Source organism: Nipponia nippon, unplaced genomic scaffold, assembly GCF_047370975.1.
Source record: "Nipponia nippon isolate SJK-2023a ecotype South Korea unplaced genomic scaffold, ASM4737097v1 scaffold_4, whole genome shotgun sequence".
In the NCBI taxonomy this organism is placed as follows: domain Eukaryota; kingdom Metazoa; phylum Chordata; class Aves; order Pelecaniformes; family Threskiornithidae; genus Nipponia; species Nipponia nippon.
Genome location: NW_028262358.1, coordinates 20,452,531 through 20,476,238, shown reverse-complemented (window position 1 = coordinate 20,476,238; position 23,708 = coordinate 20,452,531). Strand labels below are relative to the sequence as shown.

At 48.0% G+C, this 23,708-nt stretch overlaps 1 protein-coding gene across 1 annotated transcript in view; it reads left to right on the top strand.

Annotated features, from left to right (window-relative positions):
• Positions 1–6,607: 6,607 nt before the first annotated feature.
• Positions 6,608–23,708, top strand: part of LOC104019299 (calpain-2 catalytic subunit) — a 28,674-nt gene continuing 11,573 nt past the window's right edge. Inside the window, exons 1-10 of the mRNA XM_087775949.1 lie at positions 6,608–6,857; positions 7,822–7,891; positions 15,708–15,826; positions 16,195–16,328; positions 17,163–17,331; positions 19,330–19,413; positions 20,987–21,072; positions 21,771–21,845; positions 22,069–22,229; positions 22,542–22,711. Coding sequence (XP_087632075.1) covers positions 6,621–6,857; positions 7,822–7,891; positions 15,708–15,826; positions 16,195–16,328; positions 17,163–17,331; positions 19,330–19,413; positions 20,987–21,072; positions 21,771–21,845; positions 22,069–22,229; positions 22,542–22,711 — 1,305 coding nt within the window. The 5' untranslated portion in view covers positions 6,608–6,620. The remainder of the gene's footprint in view (positions 6,858–7,821; positions 7,892–15,707; positions 15,827–16,194; positions 16,329–17,162; positions 17,332–19,329; positions 19,414–20,986; positions 21,073–21,770; positions 21,846–22,068; positions 22,230–22,541; positions 22,712–23,708) is intronic.

Below are 23,708 nucleotides of genomic sequence, written 5' to 3'. Positions count from 1 at the left end.
AAGCTTGTGGATTCCCTGCCCCTTTTTAAAATACACTTTTAACAAGGAGCAAGGGAAAGCAGTGTTTTTGCAGACACGCCTATTTACACATAGAAAGTGATTGTGTGCGTTCAGTGTGCTGAAAGTCAGGCTTGAGGACCAGTGCTTTAAAAATCCAGGTGAAGATGGTTTAAAACTCCTTTCCTTCCTTCTGAGATCAGGCTCTATACTATTGGAGGGTAAAGCAGCTGCAAAACCTAGTGCTGGATATCTACTGCTACAGCTTACGTGGCTGTAGAGATGTCAGTGAGTTTTAAATACAGGAAGATGTTGAGAAGTTGAACCCACCTCTGTCATAAGTGATCTTTTTTTTTAAAACAATTGTCTTTGATACTCTCAAAGCAGTGTGATTTTTATTAATTAATTAATAAGCAATAAAAAGTGTGAACTTGACAGAGCTAGAGATGGCCACTTGGCCATATGACCTGCCGAGGGCAAGGATACAATCCAGGAGCGTGACCCAGGCCAAAAGTGGAAAATTATCACCAAATAGGAGGCAAGCTGGTAACCCCTGCTCCCCATCTCCAGTGTGACCTTAGGCAAAAGTCGTTCCCCATCTATGAAAACGGGGTGTTACCTCAGCTAGTGAGAAGCCAACCATCATATTTACAGCAGTGCTTCCTGCGTGTAAAATGTTTACAAGCAAAAAAAAAAAAAAAGGCAAGCCTTGGGTGCAGAAAGCTTTTTAGACCTTAAAAATTAGTGGTTCCTGTTCTTGTAGTACAAAACCTCCAAGTTTCTACTCATTTTGTACTGACACAGGCGTGCACACCTTCCTGACCAGGTGGCTCCAAATGTCTGTAGGTTCAAGAACCGAAGCATGAGCAATTTTCTGTGGAGGACAGCTGCTCTCTGCTGTCTTCCTACTTAATGCCCAGGTTTCCCCAGCAAAGCCCCCTGCGCGTCCAGCTGAGAGCTGGGTAAACAGGAACTTTGTTTGCCAGAGAGCATGTCTGGTGACTGCCCCTTGGGAAGTTTAGACAGGAGGTGTGGGGAAGCGAAGAAAGAATTTTTAAGGACTGAAACCTGTTGAGATAAGGAGTCCAAACAGAGGCTAGCTGGGCTGCTTGTCTGCAAATATTTGAAGTGCATGAATGCAAAAGAGGAAATGAAATTACTTGGTTCCAGGTGGGCATAGGTGGAGAAGGCTGGGCTGAGGGAATTATTATACTGGTTATCTAAAAATTAAATTAATACTGTTAAAATTGAGTGAAGGAGAAGGATGGCTAGAATTTTGTCTCTGTTACATTTCAGTGCTTCTAGGTGTGTCTGTGTACTTAATGAGAATAGAGAGTGTGATAATACAGGGTTGAGGGGAGGGTTGTTTCTTTCCGGGATGGATTTTTTTTCCTGACAACTAGACCCATCCAGAGGCACCCACTTTGTCTGCTTGTGAGGCACAATACCGGTTTGTTTCCCTCCCTGCACCAGTCTCTTGCGCTGAAATTGCCTCTGTTCCTGTGGCCCAGAGGCCTTGCTGTGCTTGCTGTAAGCTGCAAGCTATGGCAACATTGTTCATGGAAAAGCATGGTGCTCCGGCATTTGGGAAATGCTGTTTTGATCAGGAATCTTTTGTTTCCCATGTATTTTTTTGGACATACACTTGATATGCTGTGTGCTCTGTAACTCCAGTTGCCACTGGACACGAGTGTGCACAGAAGGGGTGAACCCTTGTGTATCACCAGCATGTTAAGGTGCAATACAGAGGAAATACAATCAGATTTTAATCTTCATAAATTCCAGTAAAATGTGCCACAGGATTTTTTCTGTCCTGTATCTCACATTTGAGAAGAGGCTGAGGACAATCATTTTCTCTGACAGAGGCTTGGATCGGGTAACCACGCAGTGTGTCCACCACAAACCTCTGCTCCTAGTGACCTGTAGCACAGCACTTCAAATCCATTTCCAAGCTTGATTAGTAGCAGAGTGATTTATTTTGTGTAGAAAGTGATACACAAGCACCATCTAGAGGATATAAAGAAGAGGAAAAGATGATGTTTGTATAGTTGACTACAGCAACAACTGGCAGCTATATTATGGGGGAAAAAAATTTTCACATTCTCCATGACTCTGAAAAGCTGCTGCTGAAGTGGCTTTAACCCCTAGGGAAATAGCAACTAGAAAAAAAAAAATTATTGTGATTTCTATTTTTTCTGGGATTTGCATATTTTTGCCTGGCTCTTCCTGCTTTCCTTCCCCTCTTCCTCTTTCTTGTTGACAGCAAGAGGGCGAGAGAAATGGGGAAGAACAGAATAAACCAGGAAAATGCATCATCTCAGTTTCAAAGAAGAATCTGCAAATTCCATGAAATCCAAACTGTTCCATATCTGTGGAAATCTTTAGGAGAAAATAACTGCCTATTACCTAACAGTTCTAGATACAGTTTTGCTGTAGTGCATTAGAGGGAAATGAAATGGCTCTCCTGTACTGCAGTACTTTGCTAATGAGAATTAAAGCTGCTTAGCTGTATTGTAGACTGTACAGTGTGAAAAGGGATTAGCTTGATTTAGAGAGCTTGCCTTCTCCTGTTCTAGATGTATGGGCTCCTACCCACCCTATTAGTGTGAAAATGAAGTGACTATGAATAGGCAGACTACTGTGAGCTGCGAAAGGTCCTGAAGGTTTGTCTATAAGATTATTCTTTTAGAGGATGAAATATTTCACTAAATGTTCAGGGTGGGGGAGTGTTGCTACAAGCTGCAGCCTAGTGGGTTCCCTATAGGGAAATGCATCTGAAATTAGCAGTGATCCTGCTTATTTGTTTTATAAAAGCCAGAAAATTGTTGGTGCCCAAGGAGGAGGAAGATGATGTGCTGCAGCAGTAACGCCTGCACTCCAGGTGTGAAGCTCCATGACACAACCAGGCTGATCCAGGGGAGATGTTTCAGCACTGTAAGGAGCAGGGAAGGGTGGCTGCATTTTCATAGAATCAGAGAATTGTTAAGGTTGGAAAAGACCTTTAAGATCATCGAGTCCAACCGTTAACCCAGCACTGCCAAGTCCACCACTAAACCATGTTGTTAAGCACCACATCTACCCGTCTTTTAAATACCTCCAGGGATGGGGACTCAACCACTTCCCTGGGCAGCCTGTGCCAGTGCCTGACTACCCTTTTGGTGAAGAAGTTTTTTCTAATGTCCAACCTAAACCTCCCCTGGCGCAGCTTGAGGCTGTTTCTTCTTGTCCTCTTGTCATCCTTTGCAGGATGACCCAGGTCTTTCTGCCACCTCTCACTGCATTGGCTGGGGCTGCAGCCAGTCTTGCGCTGATGAGCAAAGCTCAGTCCCTCTCCAGATCCCAGCTCCAGAGGGGAAAGCAATTCCCTTCCTTGTGAAACATCACCACTGCTGCTGCGAGCCTCCTCCTCTGGGAAGCCTCACCTTCATCCCGGTGAGGCCAGGGCAGCTCCTGGGGCGGAGAGCAGGGGCCCAGCGGGTGCGTGGCCCCATTTCCCCCTTCCTGGGCAGCTGGCCAGTTGCTCCCCATTGTTCCCCCAATATCTGTGTATAGTGGAGGGGAGATGAGCAAGAGGGAGGAGGGATGCTGCAAAGCAGAGCAGCACAGAGCTGCTTACAATGGCTAAGAGTGAGCACAAGGAAGGAGAAGCCCATCCTGCCTGGGGCTCCAGGCTGTGAGTGGCACCTGGATGCGCCTTATCAGCAACCAGCATGAGCTGCCGCAGCAACAGCTGAAAACACTTTACTTGCAAAATGTGAGAGTTAGGGACTTTTTTGAAGAGCTGCAGGTGTGCAGAGAGCTTAAGAAAAAGTCACATTTCTTTTTCTTTCTGAAGTTGCCTAGTTTTAGGGGGACACTAGTGGGTAACTATTCTTGGGGCTGCTGTTTTACCTGTGAGGATTACACTGGTCTCACAGTCAAGTGGAAATCACCCCTTTCTGTAAAGAAAAAGGGCATGTTGTGTGAGTATGTAGAGGATCAAGGGACTGGCTCGTGTAGTGCTCAAAAGAACTTCCCTCTAACTGTGGCCTCACATCCACATCTGCTGCTGGGCTGGAAGCAGCTGACTTGACAACTTACCTGGCTGCAGAAGACTTTGTAGGTAGGCTGTTCAGATGAAAGCTGGTACGGCCAACTTCCAATATAAGTGAAATCCTGTATTACACTGACATATCCTAGTCTGTCATCAAACCACCTGGGACAGTACAGCCCCTGTATGGTTGGGGCCAGTCTAACAAGCCATGGTGGCAAAGGTACCTCTTCTCTGCATTGCCCCAAGTCCCTCTCCCACTGCCTACTTGAATCTTTGTTGGCTCAATTTCCTTCTGGCTTTGCTCCCTTCTGTCCCTCTCCTTTTCTATTTGGCTCTATCTCAATCCCTGTCCCACCACAGAGACTCTAAGAAAACTCTGGTAACTCTGACTGCGCAGCGTGGCCGTATAACATGCTTGTATACACTCGATCTTCTTAATCGTTGTCCAAGCGGAGGCTGTCGGCACGCTGCCAGCAGACCCCAGAGTGGTCTGTGAACACCATCTATGGGACGCAGGGGAAATGACTAAGAAAAGCAAAGCGATTATATGACAAACTTCAACCCAGCTTAAACTTCTGTATCTACTGGAAAGCGGCTAGAGGAGTTCACAAACCAAAACCTGTCTTGTGGGCCAGTGAAAACCACTGCTTTAAACTGGCACTGGTTTCCTTTTACTGTGGCTCTTCAAAAACCAGAGAAGTCTGATCTGCGGCAGCTGTACAGATTTGAACCACTGTGTGGAGCCAAGCAAACGCCTTTTGAGCAGCTCTACAGCTCCTGGATCTGTCATGTTAGGATGCAACACGGCTGGTTGTTAGTTAAATTCTGAGGTGGTGAGGTGCTGTTGTCTCTTAGTCTCCTGGTTCAGTAGATGGCCGCCTTGTCTGTGAGATAATTCAGCAGTGCTTAATAAATCAAAACAGTCGAGCAAAGCCATCCTCTGGTGTCATACTGTGTCCTGCTAGAGCTTCAGCACAGTCATGCTGGAGACCTTGGCTAATGGCATACCAGTAATTGAGTGCGCACAGCATATACCAGCTCTGTTCAGAGAGCACTTACGGCATGTAGCATTACTTGATCCGCTTCCAGTTCTCCATGTGGGACTGATTTCCCATGTGCCTCAATATTCAGCTAAAAATACCACTATTGTCTTCATTAAGAGAGCCCCTCTGACCTGCAAGGAAGAACCGACACCTTCAAAGCAGAGCGAAGTCGGTCTGTGCCTGGCCAGGTTTGGACAACCTCACAGGCAGCCTCAGGACTGCTGCCTCGGATGGCCATGATCTACACAGGTATTGCTGGCTGGTGTGGCTCATACCACTCTCATATCTAACTTCAAACAGATTTTGGGGGCCTCCTCTACCATACAGTGAATTGAATGGGCAATGCTTACCTTGTTTTCCTATTCAACAGCAATGGTTTCCCACGTAACTGTGTAAGTAGGACCTGTGCTGAGTATAAGCAGAGGAATCATAAGTGACTGAAGTCCAAAGTCACCAAGCAAACGGACAGTGTCTCCTGGGACATCGAGGCACCGTATATCAGCAATGAAGAAAAACTTCTGATTTATAATTTTCAAGGAAAATTTGCCGTCACATCTCAGCGAATGGTACAGCCAGCTATGATCTTTAGGTTCTTTAGACATTTTTCAAACAACAATGTTCATTTTAGTCAGATAGGATGGCTCAAACAAGTGTTTAGTGCATCCAGGGCTTGGGATATGACCCACAAGAGGAGGTGCCTCTCCATCCGAGGTGGCCGGGCAGCCAGCGCAGGCGGTGGGTGCAGCATTAAGGTCTATCAGCCTCAACGCCGCCGGCCGGGGAACACTGCCTGGCGCCCAGCACATCCTGAGTCAGACCTAAAATATGAAACAAATGGTTTGAATTCTCTCTTGGAGGGTTGCCGTACTACGTGGTGCCAGGAGCAGTGTTTTGGCCGTCCTTGGCAGCAGCACGCGGCTGAAACGGAGACCCCCTTTGTCCCCCACCGCACAGCAGGGGTGCGCGTTTGGGGGGAACTCGCTGCGTGCGGTTTGGGCTGCACGGGGGGCTGTGGATGGATACAGGCCAGCAGTGACAGCAACACATGCTTTGGCTACCCCCAGCAAATCAAGCTGTAAATTATTTCAGTTGTGTGCAGTGTTCACAATTGCAACAGACTGATAGTACAGGGTGCGTATGTACCATATTAGGTTTTGAGCCACGTTAGTTTTTTCCCTTCCTTTGGCTTTTTTCTAAGCTTCCAGATTTGGACACGGATACTCCTGGGTTTTACCCAGGAAATGTTGATTTTTTTTTTCTTTTTTAATTGATGAATATGCGTGGCAATATGGGTGCTGGGGCTGGCACAGGCGTGGAGCCGATGAGGTGCCAGTGGCGAGGGAGACGTGCTTGCTTTCGGGTCCAGGGGGAACGGAGATGGATACCGGGGGGAGGGCAGTTTCTTCCTCGGTCGCTCGGAGGGGGTGCCGGTGCGGAGGGACCCGAGCAAAGCGGGGGACGCCGCGGGGCTGAGCCCTGGCGGCACTCGTTACACCCGCGGGGGGGGCGGCCGGGCGGGGCCGGGGCGGGGCGGCGGCAGCGGGGCGATGGCGGGGATGGCGGCGGCGGTGGCGAAGGAGCGGGCGGCGGCGCTGGGCGCGGGGCGGCACGGCCACGCCGTCCCCTACCTGGGCCAGGACTTCGGGGCGCTGCGGCAGGAGTGCCTGCAGGAGGGGCGGCTCTTCCAGGACCCCTCCTTCCCCGCCGGCCCCACCGCCCTCGGCTACCGAGAGCTGGGGCCCAGCTCCTACAAGACGCAGGGCGTCGTCTGGCGCAGACCCACGGTAGGGCGGCGGGGGGGTCCGGGTAGCATTCTTCCGCGGCACCACCGCGCCTTTTCACCCGACTTTTCTCTCCCCCCCCCCCCCCTTAAATTGGGTTTGATTTAATTCTGCGGGGGCCGTGGGTGTGCTGTTTGCGCCCCCCCCCCCCCCTCCCTTCTCCCTTTCGGCCCAGCCAGAGGCGCGTTTCTCCGCCCGGCACCGGGTCGGGGCACGGCTGCCGATGGCGGCCCGGGGCTGAGACCCGCTCCCGCTGCCTCCCCCGGCAGGGCCCCGGCGGCTGCGAAATCCCGGTGCGCCCGTTTCGTGAGGCTGCGGCCGCTCAGGGCCCTGGGGATGTCCCTTCGCCCGGGGTGCGGGCTGGCAGGGTGGCCAGGGTGGCTGGGCTGGCAGGGTGGCATGCTGCATCTGGAAAACAAAGCAACCAGAAAGCCCTTCACCTCTCCGGTCTGAACTCTCCGTGTGGAAAAACCAGTGCCTTTGGGTAGCGCTCGGGGCCGTCGCTTCGGATAACTCTTTCCCTTAGCAGAGAGATGAGCTGACCGCGGTGTGGAGGTTTCCTTTACGAGCCCTCTCTCAGCCTGTGCCTCTGGCTACGGAACCAGCCCTGACTGGCCAAGGGAGCCATCGGGTCAGATGGACTCCAGGGTGCCTAGGCATTTCTGAAAGACCCTGACGTAGTCAGTGGTGGGGAGGTAATAGCAGAGTGGCGTGTGCACGTGTGTAAAAACGCAGTGGACCTCCTGGCACATACTGTGATGTGAGATGGCTGTCCACAAGCTTTGGTCACCAGCTCCTGTTCTCACCGCGCTTAGCGTGTCTGGTGCCCGCGCTCATTCCCAACCTGCTCCATCTCTGTGGCGTTCATCTGCTGAGGGCAATCGCTTGTTTAAATTTGCTGCAAGTGGGGTCTTGTTCCCTCCCTTACCTGCGGCCATATGTAACGCAAGGCTCGTTTTGTTCTCAGGAGCTGTGTTCCAGCCCCCAGTTCATAGCCGGTGGAGCCACTCGCACAGACATCTGCCAAGGAGCCTTAGGTAAGGTGGGGGCAGAAAGCTGAGTTTTCCATGCAGGTGCTGCCCAGGACACCACAGTTTATACTAGGCTGTAACTCACTGTAAATAGATCCTTTTGCATTCTACCACCTCTCTTCATATCAAATCAGATCTTTCTTGCCTTTCCTCGGCAGCTGCAGGTAGGGACCGTGTGCGTTTGGCCGCTGAGCACAGCCTTGCTGTGTGCACCGAGCAGGGATGACACAGGCTGGTTTCCTGATGGCTTTTCTGATTGCTACCAGTTCCTTCCATGTCTGCATCCGTGTGCCTGAGAGTAGCTTGACTAATTTCTGCCTTTAATAGTCTGCTCAGAAAGGAAGTTGAGTGCATAGTGGGGTGTTTCTGCAGTGTGAGAGAGTGCTGCCCAGCAGGAGGGACCCCCTGAAACCTGGAAAGATGTGGTATGGAGAAAACAAATTATACAGAGTGATTCCCAGCTGCTCGCCAGCTCTCGAGGAAAACAAAACTGGAGTATTTCAGAAGGGATGGGCCAGCCTGTGAGCCCTCTGCTTTTGCCGTGGCTGCCACTTGGTTTGTGCGATGGCAGCCCCTGGGTCAGCCACTCCGGAGGAGCCCCAGGAGCTGCAGGGGAGCCCCAGGGGACAGCGGGAAGCGGGTGGCTTAACCTGGCTGTGCATGCACAGCCATCCCCGTCTCGAAGCCTCTCTCCTGCCTTGCCCTCCAGAAGGTTTTAGGTGAGTGTCTCCGTGCCCTTCTCCTGGAAGGCAGTATGGAGGCTGGCGAGGAGGACAGCTCTGGGGAAGTGAGAAGAAAAAAGCTGAAGTGGAAGCAGTGAGGCTCCTGTATTATTCCATAACTGTAGGGAGAGGGGTTTAGATTAGACTGACAGCATGGTGGAGGGAAAGCTCTCGGTATAGGGAAACATGACTAATACATGCCGAGTGTTGTGCTTTTGCAGCGGGCTTGGCAAAGGAACGAAGTTCTGTTTGCTTTTCATCAGCATAATATTAGCCACATTGCAGCTTCTTAGTTTCTAGTCCCGCTGCTGCTATATGTGTTTTCAAGTCCAAAAATACAACGGATAGGGAAGCTTATTTCACATGCTTCGTGCTTATGTTTTCTTTCAGAAGTTATTCAGGTTGGTGCTTTAACAACTAGATACAATTTGTGTAAAAAGCCCTGACCATAAAAAATACTTGGATTGTAAATTTAGTTCTCCTCATGCCCCAATATCATCTGTGGCATGGATTAGGCTCCGTTGTGGCATCGGTGAAGTCCTTGACATGTCACCAGCTTCCTTCGTGTGTTCTCTCTCTGCCTGATATCGTGTCTCCCACCATGACTGCTTTGGCATAAAGCACATCCCAGTGCTCAACACACGTGCCAGACATCTGTCCTCTGGTTTTTTGGGGTTTTTTTATTGTGCAACTTCACAGCTAGGGAGTAGTTCAACGTGAAATGTCAGTTTATTTTAATACCATTTCAACAGCTGGCATTTTGCATAGATGCTCATTTCTGAAGGCACATAGTTGCTTTCTGCCTTCTGCAGGCTTCCAGCTTTTCTATCCAGATGTTGTGGCAGCAAGAGCACTGTAATGAAAGATTTGTAACTTAGTTTTCAAGTTGTGGAGTTGCTGTTGCTGATGCCAAACCTTGTTTTAAATTGATGAAGTATTTGTTATCTTAATGGTCTTTGGACCAGTCAGATGTTCTCATGAGGTTATACGGTACCACCAAAGGATATGAACTGATTCAGCTTGTATTAGTTTATCTCCTGAATAGGAGAAATTTGAATAGGAGGTTGCTAGTGTTCTTGTTTACATTACTGTTTTCACCATGACTAACTACTGCTATGACTCGCCCCACTATCTTCTTACGAATCTGGCCAGGATTTTGGTATTGCATGACAGTTTAGTGGTTGATTAAAAAGTAGATGCTATTGATCTTTTCTCTGTGTTGCCATTGAGTTACTAAGAGCCTGTATTGAATCTCTGCCTTTTCACACAATGAGGCTAGCAGATGTGCTGTACAAATGCTTTTTTTTTTTTTTTTTTTTTTTGCCACTGCCTGTTCTGACACCAACATTTGTATCGATACATTTGGTTAAGGTTCCGTTTACTTTAATTTTGTGTGCTGACACTGATGTCCCGTCACGTTTTAGGATATCGCAAAGATTGCACTGGAAGATGTCAGGTGCTCTTGGAAACCTGTACTTTTTATTATATTGCTTTTTCCATAGGATGCTTTTGTAGTCTGTTTATCACCCAAAAGGCTTAATCACAAAGCAACAGACCTGTACCCAAGGGGAGTTTCATCTCTATTGCTAAGCCATTCGGAACATCTTAGAGTACCGCAGGGGCAGACGAGGCATCCAAAGCACACGCGCCCATCGCTGCTGCAACAGGCTTCCTGGCAGGGGACATGTAACGGAACAGCTCAGCTAATGAGCAGCGGTACAGATGTTCCTTTTAGCCCAGCAGTCTCTGGTCTGTGGGCCAGATGCAGCCTATAAATTTGTTTCATTGTTTTTGACCTGGACTATATGACACCGCAACGCATAAAAGGCATAGCTGATCATCAGTGCAGAAAAGGTTGTCCCCTCACCAAGGTGGCAGTTCTTTAGGTTCTCCAGACACCAAAGTTCTGCCCCTTGGGCTTTGGATTATCCTTTATTCTGTTTTTGCTGCTTTTTGGGAGAAACTTTTAAGGTGAGTATTTGGAGTTAGTTTTGCAGTATCAGATCTGAAGTCAGTGATGGTATTTGGCTAAGAATGGCAGCACTTGGGATGTGGTGACTCATTACAGCGGAGGGGAGGAACCCAAGCCACTGCGGAGAGGAAGCTTCACCCTTAACCGCCTTCTTTGGAGGGGATGTCACCATGGTATCACAACACTGGGGCGTACACAGTGCAGTGTCTCGCATCTGCTGTTCAGACACAGGTGTCTCCTCCTTACATAAAAATGTGTGGAAAAATAACGAATAGGATGAATTTAGAAAATTAGATGCATGGTTTTGCCATGCTGGCAACCGCTTTACTGTAGGTGGGTTGCTACAGCTTCACATTTCTAATGAGAAAACTTCCTGGAGTCCCATGGTATTAATGTAAATACATTCAGTAGTTGTTAATCTATAGCTATGAGTGTTTTAAAATAATGACATGTCTGTGATGGGCTGAATGTACGTTTTTCCTTTGACCCCATACTCTTACATGGGCTGTGCAGTGACCAGAGGAGCTGCCTTTAGCTAACACCCCTCCAGGCACTTCATGGGGGTGCTTTGCTTCTCTTTACTCTCCAGAATGGCCAATTTTAAGCCCTTATGCCTATTTATGCTTGCCTTGCAATTACATTTTTTGTTATGTTCTTGTTTATAGCTGGAGATTAGGTAAATGCAGAGAGGGATGTATAGAAATAAGTAGTAAAACATTGATAGCTGCAAAAAGGAAGCACGGCAGGAAAAAATAGTACTTCTTGTTAATATAAATAAACTCACAGCCTGATAATATTCCCTCTTCTGATAACCTTGTTCTGCCTATTGTATTGTGCATTTACAAAAATTCTCCATGATTAACCTAGTCTTGCTAACACTCCTTTCAAATTCTTCATATAAGTAACCTGTCTGTTAGCCTTCTCTTGGACTTTCCTTCTCTATTAAAGGAAAGTCACTGTCAAGAGCCTTACAAAAGTACCAGTTCTTATAATTAAGACTATTTGGTAAAGATCCTGCTCAGGCTTACTCAGTGCAGGCTGAAACGCCAGGTCATATCAGAAGATCTGTTCTCATCCAGGCTTTGAATTATCAGGTCTACTTTCAGTGATGACTGTTCAGAAAGGGAGAGACGATATCCTGAGTGCTGAGCACTTTTAAATGTGGAAGCCAAAGGGTGGTGTGTCTCCCATATATGCTGCATCTGCCTTTTAACCTGAAGAAGACCTTGCCCAGAGTTGTCCGAGTTAAGATTTATGTCTGTCTGACTCCAAATTCTCCTTAGAAACCAGTATAAAGTTCAACAGAGAGGTTTTACAACAATGTCCGCTGTTTCTTTCTCTTCATGTCTGCCTTGATGGGACAGCTAGAAAGTAAAGGAAGTTCTTTATAAACTCTGCTTATGGGCTTAGAGGTCCTCTGGGGGCAGTTTCTCCTCCTTGAACTTCAGTGCTTCTTGTCTACAGAGGAAACCTGACTCAAAGATGTATTATAGCATTAGAGGGTGTATGCTCTTAATCTAGATGCCTGACCAGCTTTATGACCAAGGCTTCCTGAACTATTGTGGTCATGTCTAGTTGTTCACTTATTCTTCCTGTGCTGCTCTCTGCCTGTCCAGCCCCTGCCTTGTTTATGGAATAGAAATGCTAATATATCTTTGTAAGAGTGGTGGGACAGCTGCTCTCTGAGCCAGACTTGCTACTACTTTAAATCAGCACAGTTTTTCTGAGGGTAGTAACACCAATGTCAAATGCTCTGGGGGTCTCTTGGAGTGGTCGAATTTGGTTGAGTAAGGCTGTGCAATGTGAGCTCTGGTTTATGCTGCAGGTTGAGCAATTGAGAGGAAAAACACTTCCACAGCTGACTGCAAACAAGGGGCGTAGGACATGCCTCCAGCTGTTGCCACCCACCTGATAGAGCATGCACAAAGTGCCTTCAGCTGTGCCTACATCTTTGTTGTAGAGGCCAGGAGCTACATGGTTTTACCCAGCTGTGCCTTAGGACTAGCACAGTGGTGCTGAGCAGGCCGAGTTGCTCTCTTTCTGGGTTTATCTAATTTAGCCTGAATAAGAGCACATATCTGCCTAACCACGTGAAGACATCCTATAGTCTAGGTAAGCATACTTGTGCTGGCTTTAGTCTACCTAGTGTAGGTCTAAGATGCCTGAGATTCACTTCACCTCTGGGTTGTGCCTGTCTGTAAAAGCCTTGCAGAGCCTGGGATGTGTGCCGGGGTTGTTCTGCTGCGGGTTATCAGTTATTTGTCCTCTGTGCTGAGATCAGGCTGGTTAACCTGTCCATTTGTATACTTGTGACTTGTTTCCTGCCTGTTACTAATGTCCAGGATGCTTTGAGGTTGCCTGTTTGTTAGAAGTTAAAAGTCTTACTAAGGCTTGCTAACTTTTCCCAGGTGTGTATGATTTTTCCTGCTGGAGGGACGGTGGCACCGCAGGGAGAATGGAGATCCCTTCTCTTTTCTTTCTTTTAGGATTTTGTTGATCTTAAAACCACCTATGAGCCAGTGGCTTGTGGGTGCTAGAAGGAGAATATTTGTGAGGGAGGCCAAGGGTTATCTGCCCACGTGCAGTGCTGGGGTGTTGATGGAGAGTGTATATTTACATCCATCCCCTTCTCCCACAATGTCTCTGGCATTTAATATTTCTACTGTCAAAAACATAATTACCCACTGCTCTCTTGACCCAGAAGAGCCCTGTCACAAGCTGTAACCTCCTTTAACTCAGTAAGACAACAGAAAGACTTTTTTGTCTGGCCTAATGAATTAATTTGCTGTGTGATGAGTACCAGTGGGAGAAAAACAATGAGGAAGGAGTGGAGACAATAAGATATTAATTCAGCCTCCACCCACAAGAGCTCCAGTCAAAGTGCCAGGGCTGTTCTCTACAAGGGAGTTGTCCCTTGGACTTGAAGAATGCCAACTCTTGTTCAGAAACTACCTGTTTTGGAGACTTAATGAAACACAGAGATCCTCAGTGCAGAAGGGATCTTTGGGCAGTCTCTCCCAAGTGCTTACCATGTTGCCAGGTTTGTCTGAAGACTCCTTTGGTCAAAACAAAAACAAAAACACACAAATAATTTCGTGCGGGCAGGCTGTGTATGGGAGAGCACAGATCTAAGCTGAGCTGAAATTGAAGTCCTGTTGTTGCCTTTTGACCAAAGCGTTTGTTTGCAGAGCCCTTTAGCGTCCTCCTCTGTAAGGAGAATTGCTGTGAAGGGTCACTGCTAAAGCCTTCACGTGGCTGGAGGCCAGAGGATCATACTGTTAATTGTAGATTAATCCATCTCAAAATGTCTCTCAGTATCTTCTGACCCCAGTCTTTTTCCCAGCAAGCACATTTGCTGTGCTTGACGGTGCTTCTGAATGCACCACGGCACCCGAGGGTGCACAGCTCCCAGGGAAGAGGGTCTCCATGCTACGAAGGAGGCTTTAAGATGAATTGCCATTTTGCAGGGTAAGATGGATGTGCTGTTGCAGAGGAGGGAGGGGAATATCCTCGTTGCTTCATAATCTGTCACAGGAGAATGACAAGGTGACTTTCCTGTTTGAAAAATTTCTCTGACATGATGATTTCTCCATTGCAGTACAAGCAGCCAGAGGCAGGGCTGAAGGGAAAGTTCTATGTTTGGTTCTTCCCCTCTAGGTTATGAAATAGTAAAAGCATCTCAGGTTTGGAAATTATTCTGAAATTCCACATCTTCCACCTTTCATGAGATGCGAAAAGGGCCATGGGACAAATGTCATTCATAGAGCTGCTGCTGGGGATCAGCTATGAAAAGCAATGGGCAGCCTGCAGGGAGTTGCAGGTTGCCTGTGTTTCCTCCTTCTGCTATCTGAGTGGTGCTGGGTTTGAGCTTGAGGGTGACCAAGAGCTGCTTCTCCCTGAGGCTTTCTCGCAGCCGCCCATTTGAACGCCAGCTTCTCACCTGTGAGCTTTTGACCCTTTTCCTATAGGAGAGAGCTGGCTGTATAGAGACCGCTACTTTGCTGGCCTCTGACTTGCTAGCACCTGTGGCTGGTTCATGTTTCTTGAACCTGCAATCCTACACACGCTGCAGGACCATTCTGTGGGATCTGATGTGTAATACCGACTGTCCTGTGTTCACAACGCAAGACAACAGCAGATCTGGTAATGGTAACAAGGAGTTTTGTGTTGGGTTGTGGGAGTCAGGGGATCAGCTGGGTCTTTAAATCTCTAATCACCTTGCTAATGGGCTGCAGAAAACCCATGGCTGAGCAGCAAGGTAACCACTCTGTTAAAGTAACACTGGTTTCTGAAAATTACAAAAAATAAAGGTAATGTTTATATAGTTGTGGTCTCCTCCTCCCTCTGCCTCGTAGAGATGCTATGGAAAAATACTATCCAGACTACTATCCAGACAGCCAGGACCCTGTGACTCTGGCATGCAGGCTGAGTGTATGTTGGCTCCATCCCAGGAAGGATGAAGAGGTGTGTGGGACTGGGGAACAGTGACTGCCTTCAGACCTTTCCGGACTCTTTGGTGACTAGCACCAGAGATGAGATGTGGACTAAACAGAGAGGCCTCTAGCAAGAGCCTCCAGAGATGTATAAGGTGAAAGGAGCTCCTATTTGGTAGGAGGCTGGCAAGAGACCTTAAAGGGAGCTCGTCCACAGGGTAGACCTCTGGATGGCAAGTCAACAAGCATTTATTAAACATGGAGGAGGGAAAGGAAAACAGCCTATGCTTGAGAAAACACTGGCCTTTTGAGGAGAAACTGCACCCCTGAGTACCTGCGTGTGCCCACAGGCCCTGCTCTTCGCCTTTTCCCCATGCTGCTTCCTAACCTGTAGACACTCAATTAGATATTAAGTTTTCTTTCAAATAGTCCCAGTGTGGGTGATAACTGTGTTGGTAGGTCATAAAAAGCCTGCTTTTACTTTTTTTTTATTACTTTGGTCTTGAGGAAACGCAACACTTGCCTGGAAATGGCGGGTATTTGTGTACATGCATTTGATCTGCCTTAGAGGTAAAGTGATGGGAGGGATTATCTCATCACAGCTGAGGTGATTGTTGGTTATGATGCACAATCCCCATGCAGTACAAAAACTAAAGAATGAAGTTTCAATAATGAACTTTTTTGTTTTTTAACAGGGGACTGTTGGCTCTTGGCTGCTATTGCCTCTCTCACCCTGAATGAAGAAATTCTGGCCCGTGTTGTTCCCAAAGACCAGGGCTTCCAGGATAAATATGCAGGAATTTTCCACTTCCAGGTAGGTGGAAAACAACCTTCCCCCCAGTGCTGTTGGCCAGGAGCTGGTGTGGCTGGCCATCTCTACGTGTGTGGTGTTTCCTGGAACACTTTGAGGGACATCAAAGTGCCAGGCAGAAAAACAGAGACATCCAAGAAGGGTGATGGTGGTGGAAGGAAGAAGACCGCTAACCAAAGAGCTGGGAGCAGCGGCTGTCTTTGTGGTCCTTCCTCCATCAGCAGATCCAGCTGAGGATGTGCATCCCTGTACGTCCCTGACTGCGAGGGGGATTGCTTTTCCTTTAGGAAATTGGTGTTAGCAGATAAGCATCCTGGTGACCTGAGTGCACGGCATGGGGCAGTGACGAGGTGTTTGTGCTCTTTTTCCAGTTCTGGCAGTATGGGGAGTGGGTGGACGTCGTGGTGGACGACAGGCTGCCCACAAAGAACGGGGAGCTGCTCTTTGTGCACTCGGCGGAGGGCAGCGAGTTCTGGAGCGCGCTGCTGGAGAAGGCCTATGCCAAGTGAGTTGGGGCCAGGGTGGCCCTCCTAGGGCAAGAAAGACTGCTTTTACCCCACTCAAACCTCCTCGAGCCTCTCCTTCCCCACGGCATCCTCAACTGCGTGGATGCTACACATTTAAAATATCAGTCTAATTATTAGCCTTCACAACTTCTAGGGTATCCCACAGTGGCTGCTTCAGTAAAGCTTTGTGAACAACTGCTTAAGATAAGTAGCCAAAAGTGCTGGCTTTGCTGTTAGCCGAGAAAAATAGCCCTTACATCTCATGGCAAGGCTGTTCCTAGAGTGCTGTCTCCTGTGACCGGGACCTGGGAAGCTCTGTTTCATGTGCTCTACACGTCTGTGAGGGCTTGCAGCTGCAGTGCTTCAGCGTGCAAAGCACACCAGTCCACATGCCCAGGTCTCTGTTCAAGGTGAAGATGCTCAAATCTGAATTTCCACTTTTGAGATGGCCAGGGAGGAATTCTGCCATCTAACATTACTATTTTCAATTGACTTAAGAAATTGAGCTAATTTAGATCAGCTGAAAATTAGACCCATAATTGTTTAAAGGAATTGAAAGACTGTGTGGAAATAGAGAGGCAAATTGTTGGGTCTTGATTTTTTTTTTAATTTTTTTTTTTTTCTTCAAATAGTGTCCATGATTTTTGTCGTTGCTATGACTGAACCTGCAACCTGTATACATGATCATATTAGGTTTTATGATGGGCTTTCTAAGTACAGAGGTGTAAGAAGCAAAACTGAATGGGGTGTGTGTTTGTAGCTGCTGTGGTGCAGCTCTCCAAGAGAAAAAGGACAATAGGGAACCTGATGGTTGTGTGTGTCCTCTTCTGCAGGCTGAATGGCTCGTACGAGTCTCTCTCTGGTGGCACCACCACTGAAGGCTTTGAGGACTTCACTGGTGGAATTGCAGAATGGTATGAGCTGCAGAAGGCACCACCCAACCTCTTCAAAATCATCCAGAAGGCACTTCAGAAAGGCTCTCTCCTTGGCTGCTCCATTGATGTGAGTTAGTGGGCTTATTGCTGGACGCTCAGCTCTCGCTGTGCGTGTAGGCAGCTGGGGGATGGACCTGTGCTCCATCCGCAGGAGGTGCACAAAGGATGTTGGTCTCCTCTGCCAACGGTTCTCTGTTCTACCTTGTGCCTGGAGAATTTGACCCAAGAGTGTGACACAGGCGTATGCTCGTCTTGGGGGGGGTATGTCTGAGAACAGGTTTGAAATGTAGACTTCATTAGTTCACGTGTAAAAGCTCAGTTTTTTTTTTTCTTCAAGACCTAGAGCTTTTGCTGTTTCATAGCTTCGTGGTAACAAATAGTACAGAGAACTCATTAGGGGTCCTGATCTACATCTTTGTTCTTAAGAAAGCCCATAGCTTGGCAGCAAGTTGGTACAAGCTGAGTGGTTTTGGAGAGAGAGCTGCTGCTAATGGCTTCTGCCATCAGATGCTCAGAGGTGGCAACCTCCGTCCTTGCCATAGCCTGTTTGTCGCACAAATTGTACCAAAACGTTCCCCAAAAATGTGGGCTCTGTTCTTGAAGCAGGGAGGCTCGGACTGTTGCCAGGCCTTTCAAAGGCTTTATGGGAAAACACGTTGCCAAAAACTGAACCTGCATGAGAAGGAAAAGAGGAGCTTTGGCCCTGCGTGCAAGGATTCAGCCTCACTGAAATGAGTCTAAGTATGGCTATTGTGATAATCACCCTGCTCCCAAAGATTACATCTTAGTTATGTCTAAAGGAAAGGTAAACTGTTTACAAGGACCATGTTCATTCAATAAACTCTAGTGTTTCCTCCCATTTTTAAAGTTAAATCAGAGTCACAGGAGAGGGAAGCTTCACAGCAGGAAAAGTACTTGGTTAATGTCAGCGTGCGACTTTGCAGCACTTTTGAGGTCTGTTTTACTCGTTTGCATTTAGATAAGAATCTGACATCTGGATTTTTGCCCCAGAATGATACAAATCTTGTCAGGGGTGGGGGGAGTAAATACATTCCTTTGTTGGTAAGTGCTGACACTTTCTATGTTATAAACTAATTATTAGTGAGTGGGCGTAGCCTTTGAAAAATCCTGTTAAATCTTTTCTTCTCTTCTGTCAGAGAAACAGGGACACAGAGGTTAAGCATTACATGGAGAGTGTACTGCAGGCAGTAATAGGGCATGAACTGACAGCAGGAATCCTGCCTGCTTGATCCCACCCTCTCTTTTTTTTTAAGCTTCGAATATGCTTGTTTAAAGATCACACACCTTCTGAAATGGTGGGAAGGCAATGACAAACGTACGTTTCGTAGAGGTTTAAGCATCTTTAGAGCAAGATGTCGAGCAGTCACTTTCTAGCAAGAAGTGGTTTTTCTCTGCAGTGTTTATAGGCCAGACTGCCCAAGTATTGCAATGGCCCTGAAAAAGTGAGAGGGTGATACGCCTTCAGGTATGAACAGCACCCAAAGTGCATCCTTTTCCCTTGCTCCCCTGCATGGCAGGTCCTAGGGTGGTGGTGCTAGGGAAAGGAAGGGGAGCTTCCCACCCTGCTGTGGAGCTGAAGGGGGTGTTTTGACCTTGAAGCAAAGCATTGGGGCTTGCTTGGGCCTGGGTGTGATCCCTGGTGACCCCTGGGCAGTCTCAGGCTGGTCATCCCCTGTGTTCCTCCTGGTCCCTTAAGAACATGGAGTTCATTGTGTGTACGCGCTTTGTACAGCGTTTGGAGATGCGCGAGAGGAGGTGCACTGTGCTGCACCAAGCGTTTTGGAGCTTTGCTGCAGTGCAGGGCTTCTGGCGTGCACCCCATGCCGTGAACGTGGGCCCCGGAGGCTCCAGCACCGCCACACGTGCTGCTGTCCCCTCTCCCCGCTCTGTCACACAGATGCCTCTCATTACCTCTGTGCAGCAGCTAAACCACCCCAGCAGCCTCCCAGCAAGACTAAAGCTCCGTTAGAAGGGGAAGTTTTGCTCCATTGGATCCCCTGCCGCGCGGAAAGCCACGCTTAACCAAGCTTTTTTGCTCTTCCAGATCACCAGTGCAGCAGAGACCGAGGCAGTCACTTCCCAGAAGCTGGTGAAGGGACATGCGTACTCGGTCACTGGGGCAGAGGAGGTAGGTGTGTCACCCCAAAGGGGCAAAACGCAGCAAGCTTTGTGCGTGGCCTGGGCCATGGCAGCCACAAATTCATCTTCAATGTTGCAAATTCTCCAGTCTCACCTGTTTTGCCAAATCAGGTTTTGAGTCCTTTCTTTCTGAAGAACTACTGAATTAGTTGCTGTGTTTTAGATAAACACAAACTTGACTTCTTGGGGTTTTGACCAAAAAAAACCTTTTTTTTTTTTTTTTTTTTTCTTTTTTCCATGAGCACTGCTGTTTCCCAGTGAGCAGGGCGGTGGGAAGCCCTGTGCAGAAGGCACACTACCCTCTGCTGGTGACCAGGCCCCTCAACACATTTCTGTATAGCAGGCAGCACTGTGCTTTACACGCACAGATGTGTGAGGGATGTGTGCCAAGCAAAAAAAAAAGATATATTATTGTCCTTTACATGCCTGCCGAACAGCGCCTTTCGGCAGGGCACGGTGTTCAAACGCAAGGTGCCTGTCCAAGAGCAGGTGACTGGCAAAGGTAAGGTGGGTGAAAACAAAAGAAGCAGATCGTGGCGTCCTTCTAGGTGTGTAATGGACTTTAAGTCACTTTACGGATAATTGTTTCTGAAATAATTTCTGAAACTTCAGAATGAGGTGTAGAGAGCTGCTGACATGCTGCGCTGGGGTGGACGCTGCTAACGGGCAGGTTTATGTGCTTGCGTTTGGTCCTCCTCTCACAGCAAAAGCAATGAAGGGGGAGTTTGGCCTTAATTCACAAACAGGCATGATTTAGCCAGGCTTTTCCTTTGGAGGTATGTACAGGCTTTGTAAGGGTAGTTCATCTTTGGCACTGGAGCATCATTTCTGGACTCTGCGCTGCTGATGTTTTGTGCAGTTCTCTTGGCTTCAGGCTCTAGAGGTGCTCCAGCTCCTTCCTCAAATTAGTGCTCCGCATTCCCCATAAATACTGGGTGTTCCCATTGAAACTCAGCTTTGCTTGGCCTGGACTTTGTGCACACAGAGATCAGCAGATAACAAGCCAGGGCCTCGGGGCAGTGCAAGGAGGTGCTGTCATGGCGGGGCTGACACTGCTGCGCCGTGGGGCGTTGGTGTGGTCAAAGGGGTTGTGGCCAGCTTGAGTATCCCGTTTCTTGTAATACGTGCCGTTCAGAATATATACAGGGAGGGGAAAAAAGCATTTGAATGTGAAAGGGCAGTTTATACATAGATGATGGCTTTAAGGAAATATCCCCTTGTACCTGCTTTTTGCCAGTCCTGTAGCAGCTTTACATTCCCTTTGCTTGAAATCCTATCGGGGTAACTTTTTTAGCGGCACAGAACCGTCTTTTTGGTTATCATGAGCTTTGATTGCACAAAATCCTTCTCTGGACAAGCTTGGGTGCATGGAGCTCATTCAAAATCAGTTTAACTCCATGTCTTTTGGACCAGATGAGTGCATGTTTGTGTACATATGCTTTAGTGTTTGTGTGGCACAGAGATACTTACTCTGTCATGTCCTTTAATTCCCATAGAAAAGGTGGAAGGGGGCACAGTGCTGAGGCCCTGGGTAACTCTCCATACACTTCTGATCCCATCAGGTGAACTTCCGAGGAACGGTGCAGAAGCTGATCAGAATCCGAAATCCCTGGGGGGAAGTGGAGTGGACGGGAAAGTGGAACGACAAGTGAGTCGTGGCTTGTGTGTTGCCTACAGGCTTTTACTGCAGGGGTATGATTATGTTTCTGCTGTCGCTTGTCTTCTCCCTACCTCAAGTTCCTCTCTAAGTCACATCTGGATGTGATGTTCACTCTGAGCTGTTTCAAAGAAGCATCCCACCACTGTTGTCTCCCACGCAGGCATCGCAGCACGCAGTGCCCTTCATACAAATGCCTGCCTTTCTGTAAAGTGCAGTGATTCGGTTGGCGGTTCCTACAGGCTTCTGTGTAGCTTCTGCTTCTTTAACAGCCCAGGTTCAGTGGTGAGCTTCTGAAAACTTACTTTCTAAAAGGGCCTTAAAAATCTGTTTCTGTCATTAGCAACAAAAGCTGGAGTTTACTCACTTCTGTGGCTGGGCGGTATTTATTCTGCATCTTGCTTTTTCTAAAATAAAGCTCCGTCTCAGTCAAGGCATTAGCACTTTCTGCAAATAAAGGTCTGTTTCTGATCCTTACCTTCGATATTTAAGTAGTGAGATACTGAATATCTCAGGTCCCTGTATTTAATTCTGCGATGGTTTGAGAGCCCTGGAGCTGCTATCAGCTAGATATTGTGGAGTAATGCAATTGCATGGAGCTGTAAGAAAGTGAAATCGTTGTGCCAGAACAGCTACGTTAGCGTTTAACCTTTACCGTATGCTGTAGTTGATGTGGGGTTGTCTTCCAGCTGCCCAAACTGGAGCGGCGTTGACCCAGAGGTGCGGGAGCAGCTGACCAGGAGGCACGAAGATGGGGAATTCTGGTAAGTAGCACTGGGTTTCCATTCAGGCTGAAGGGAATGTCTTCTCCTCTGCTTTTTTCCACATAAAGTAACCTCTCCCAGTACACTCTTCAAGATGAGTGAGCAAATTCACCCCAAATCCTAGTGCTAAATTGCAGCGGGAGAGAGGGAGGATAGACAAGGTGGTTGTATAGAAAACCTGTCCCTTGTAAGGAGACATTGTCTGTGGCATTGCCTCCCACAGGATGGCGTTCAACGACTTCTTGAGACATTACTCGCGCCTGGAGATCTGCAACCTGACTCCAGACACGCTGGCAAGTGACAGGTACAAGAAGTGGAGCCTGCTGAAGCTGGATGGGAACTGGAGGCGAGGAGCCACTGCAGGGGGCTGCAGGAATTACCCAAGTAAGAGAAACCGGAGAAACCCTTTACTCGTCCGCTTGTGCTTTCTCTGGGAGCTGGTTTGGGGTGGCCTGTGGAGGAGGAGGATGCATCTGGGATATCCGAGACTGATGTCCAAGAAGTGCAAGTGTTTGGGAAATGCGGCTCCCTGATGAGGGTCTAGTTGTGGTTGTAAAGGCGGGGGGGAGTGTTAGTTTTTCCTTCTCACAGCTGATTGTGGAAATCAGAGCCTCATCTGTCCTAGCCAACATATATGCATCAGCATAGCTGCTTTCAAAGAAACCTCTGAGCAGTTTGCATAAATCCAATTCCCAGACACTTTCTGGACGAACCCACAGTATTTAATCAAGCTGGAGGAAGAAGATGAGGATCCCGATGATCCTGAGAGGGGCTGCACTTTCCTTGTTGGCCTGATTCAGAAGCACCGGCGGAAGCAGAGGAAGATGGGAGAGGACATGCACACCATTGGCTTTGCGATTTATGAGGCAAGTAAGGCAGTACAGGTGCATGGGAGGAAAAGGAAAACTCATGTAGCCTATAAATGGGGTAGTGCAGTTCTCAGACTGGGCTTTCTATCAAAACTCAGCCAGGTTGAGTTGGACACCAGCTGCAGCAAGGAAGATTCCACTTAGATGTTAGAAAATTATCCTCCACAATCAAGCCCAGGGACAGGTAACCAGAGAAATGATGGCATCTGCGGTCCTGGAGATATTCAGACCTAGGCTGGACAAGGTCCTGAGCAATGTCATTAACTTTGATGTTGGCCTTGCTTTGAGTAAGGGGTTGGACCAGATGACCTACAGAGGCCCCTTCCCACCTATAATATTCTGCGCTTCTAGATGGAGGAGCAGAAAAAGTATTTAAAACTAAAATAAAAGTGCAGAAATCCAGTCTGACCTTCGTTTGTCAGGCTGTGGTGAAAAGCAGCAGAATGAGAGCAGCCGTGGTAGGGGTGTCACGCTAGCTGGGACACCTGCACTAGCTTGGGGAGTGTGCACCCAGCAGCAGAACCAGCCAAAACACCTGTAAAACTCCTTCTGCTGAATAAAGGGTCAGAGACGTGTCTATGGTAACTCCTTAAGCAGGACATTTTGTTCAGAGCTGCAAAGCAGCAACGGTTAACTGGTAGTGAAAATAGGAATAATGGTCTTGCCTGCGGGTTGCTCTGTAACCATAGGCATTATGTGCAACTGCTTGCTTTCTCAATATCCCAGCTTTGGAAAAGCTTGTCAAAGAATCTGGTCCCCATAGGCAAATACGGTTTAAAGCAAAGCTGGGTCCCCTGAACCTGTAAGGAAACGGAAAACTGCATTATTGTCTTGCTCAGCCCCTGCCTTCTCTCCTGATGGTGGGAGAGGTCGGAGGGGTGGGAGGGTGAAAGAGAAGGTGGAAAGAAATAGTAGAGTAACTGAGTCTACAAAAAATATCACAGTGGGCCGCAGGGTAGAGGGTCAGCAGGAAACCACGACCAGCCTGGCTGTG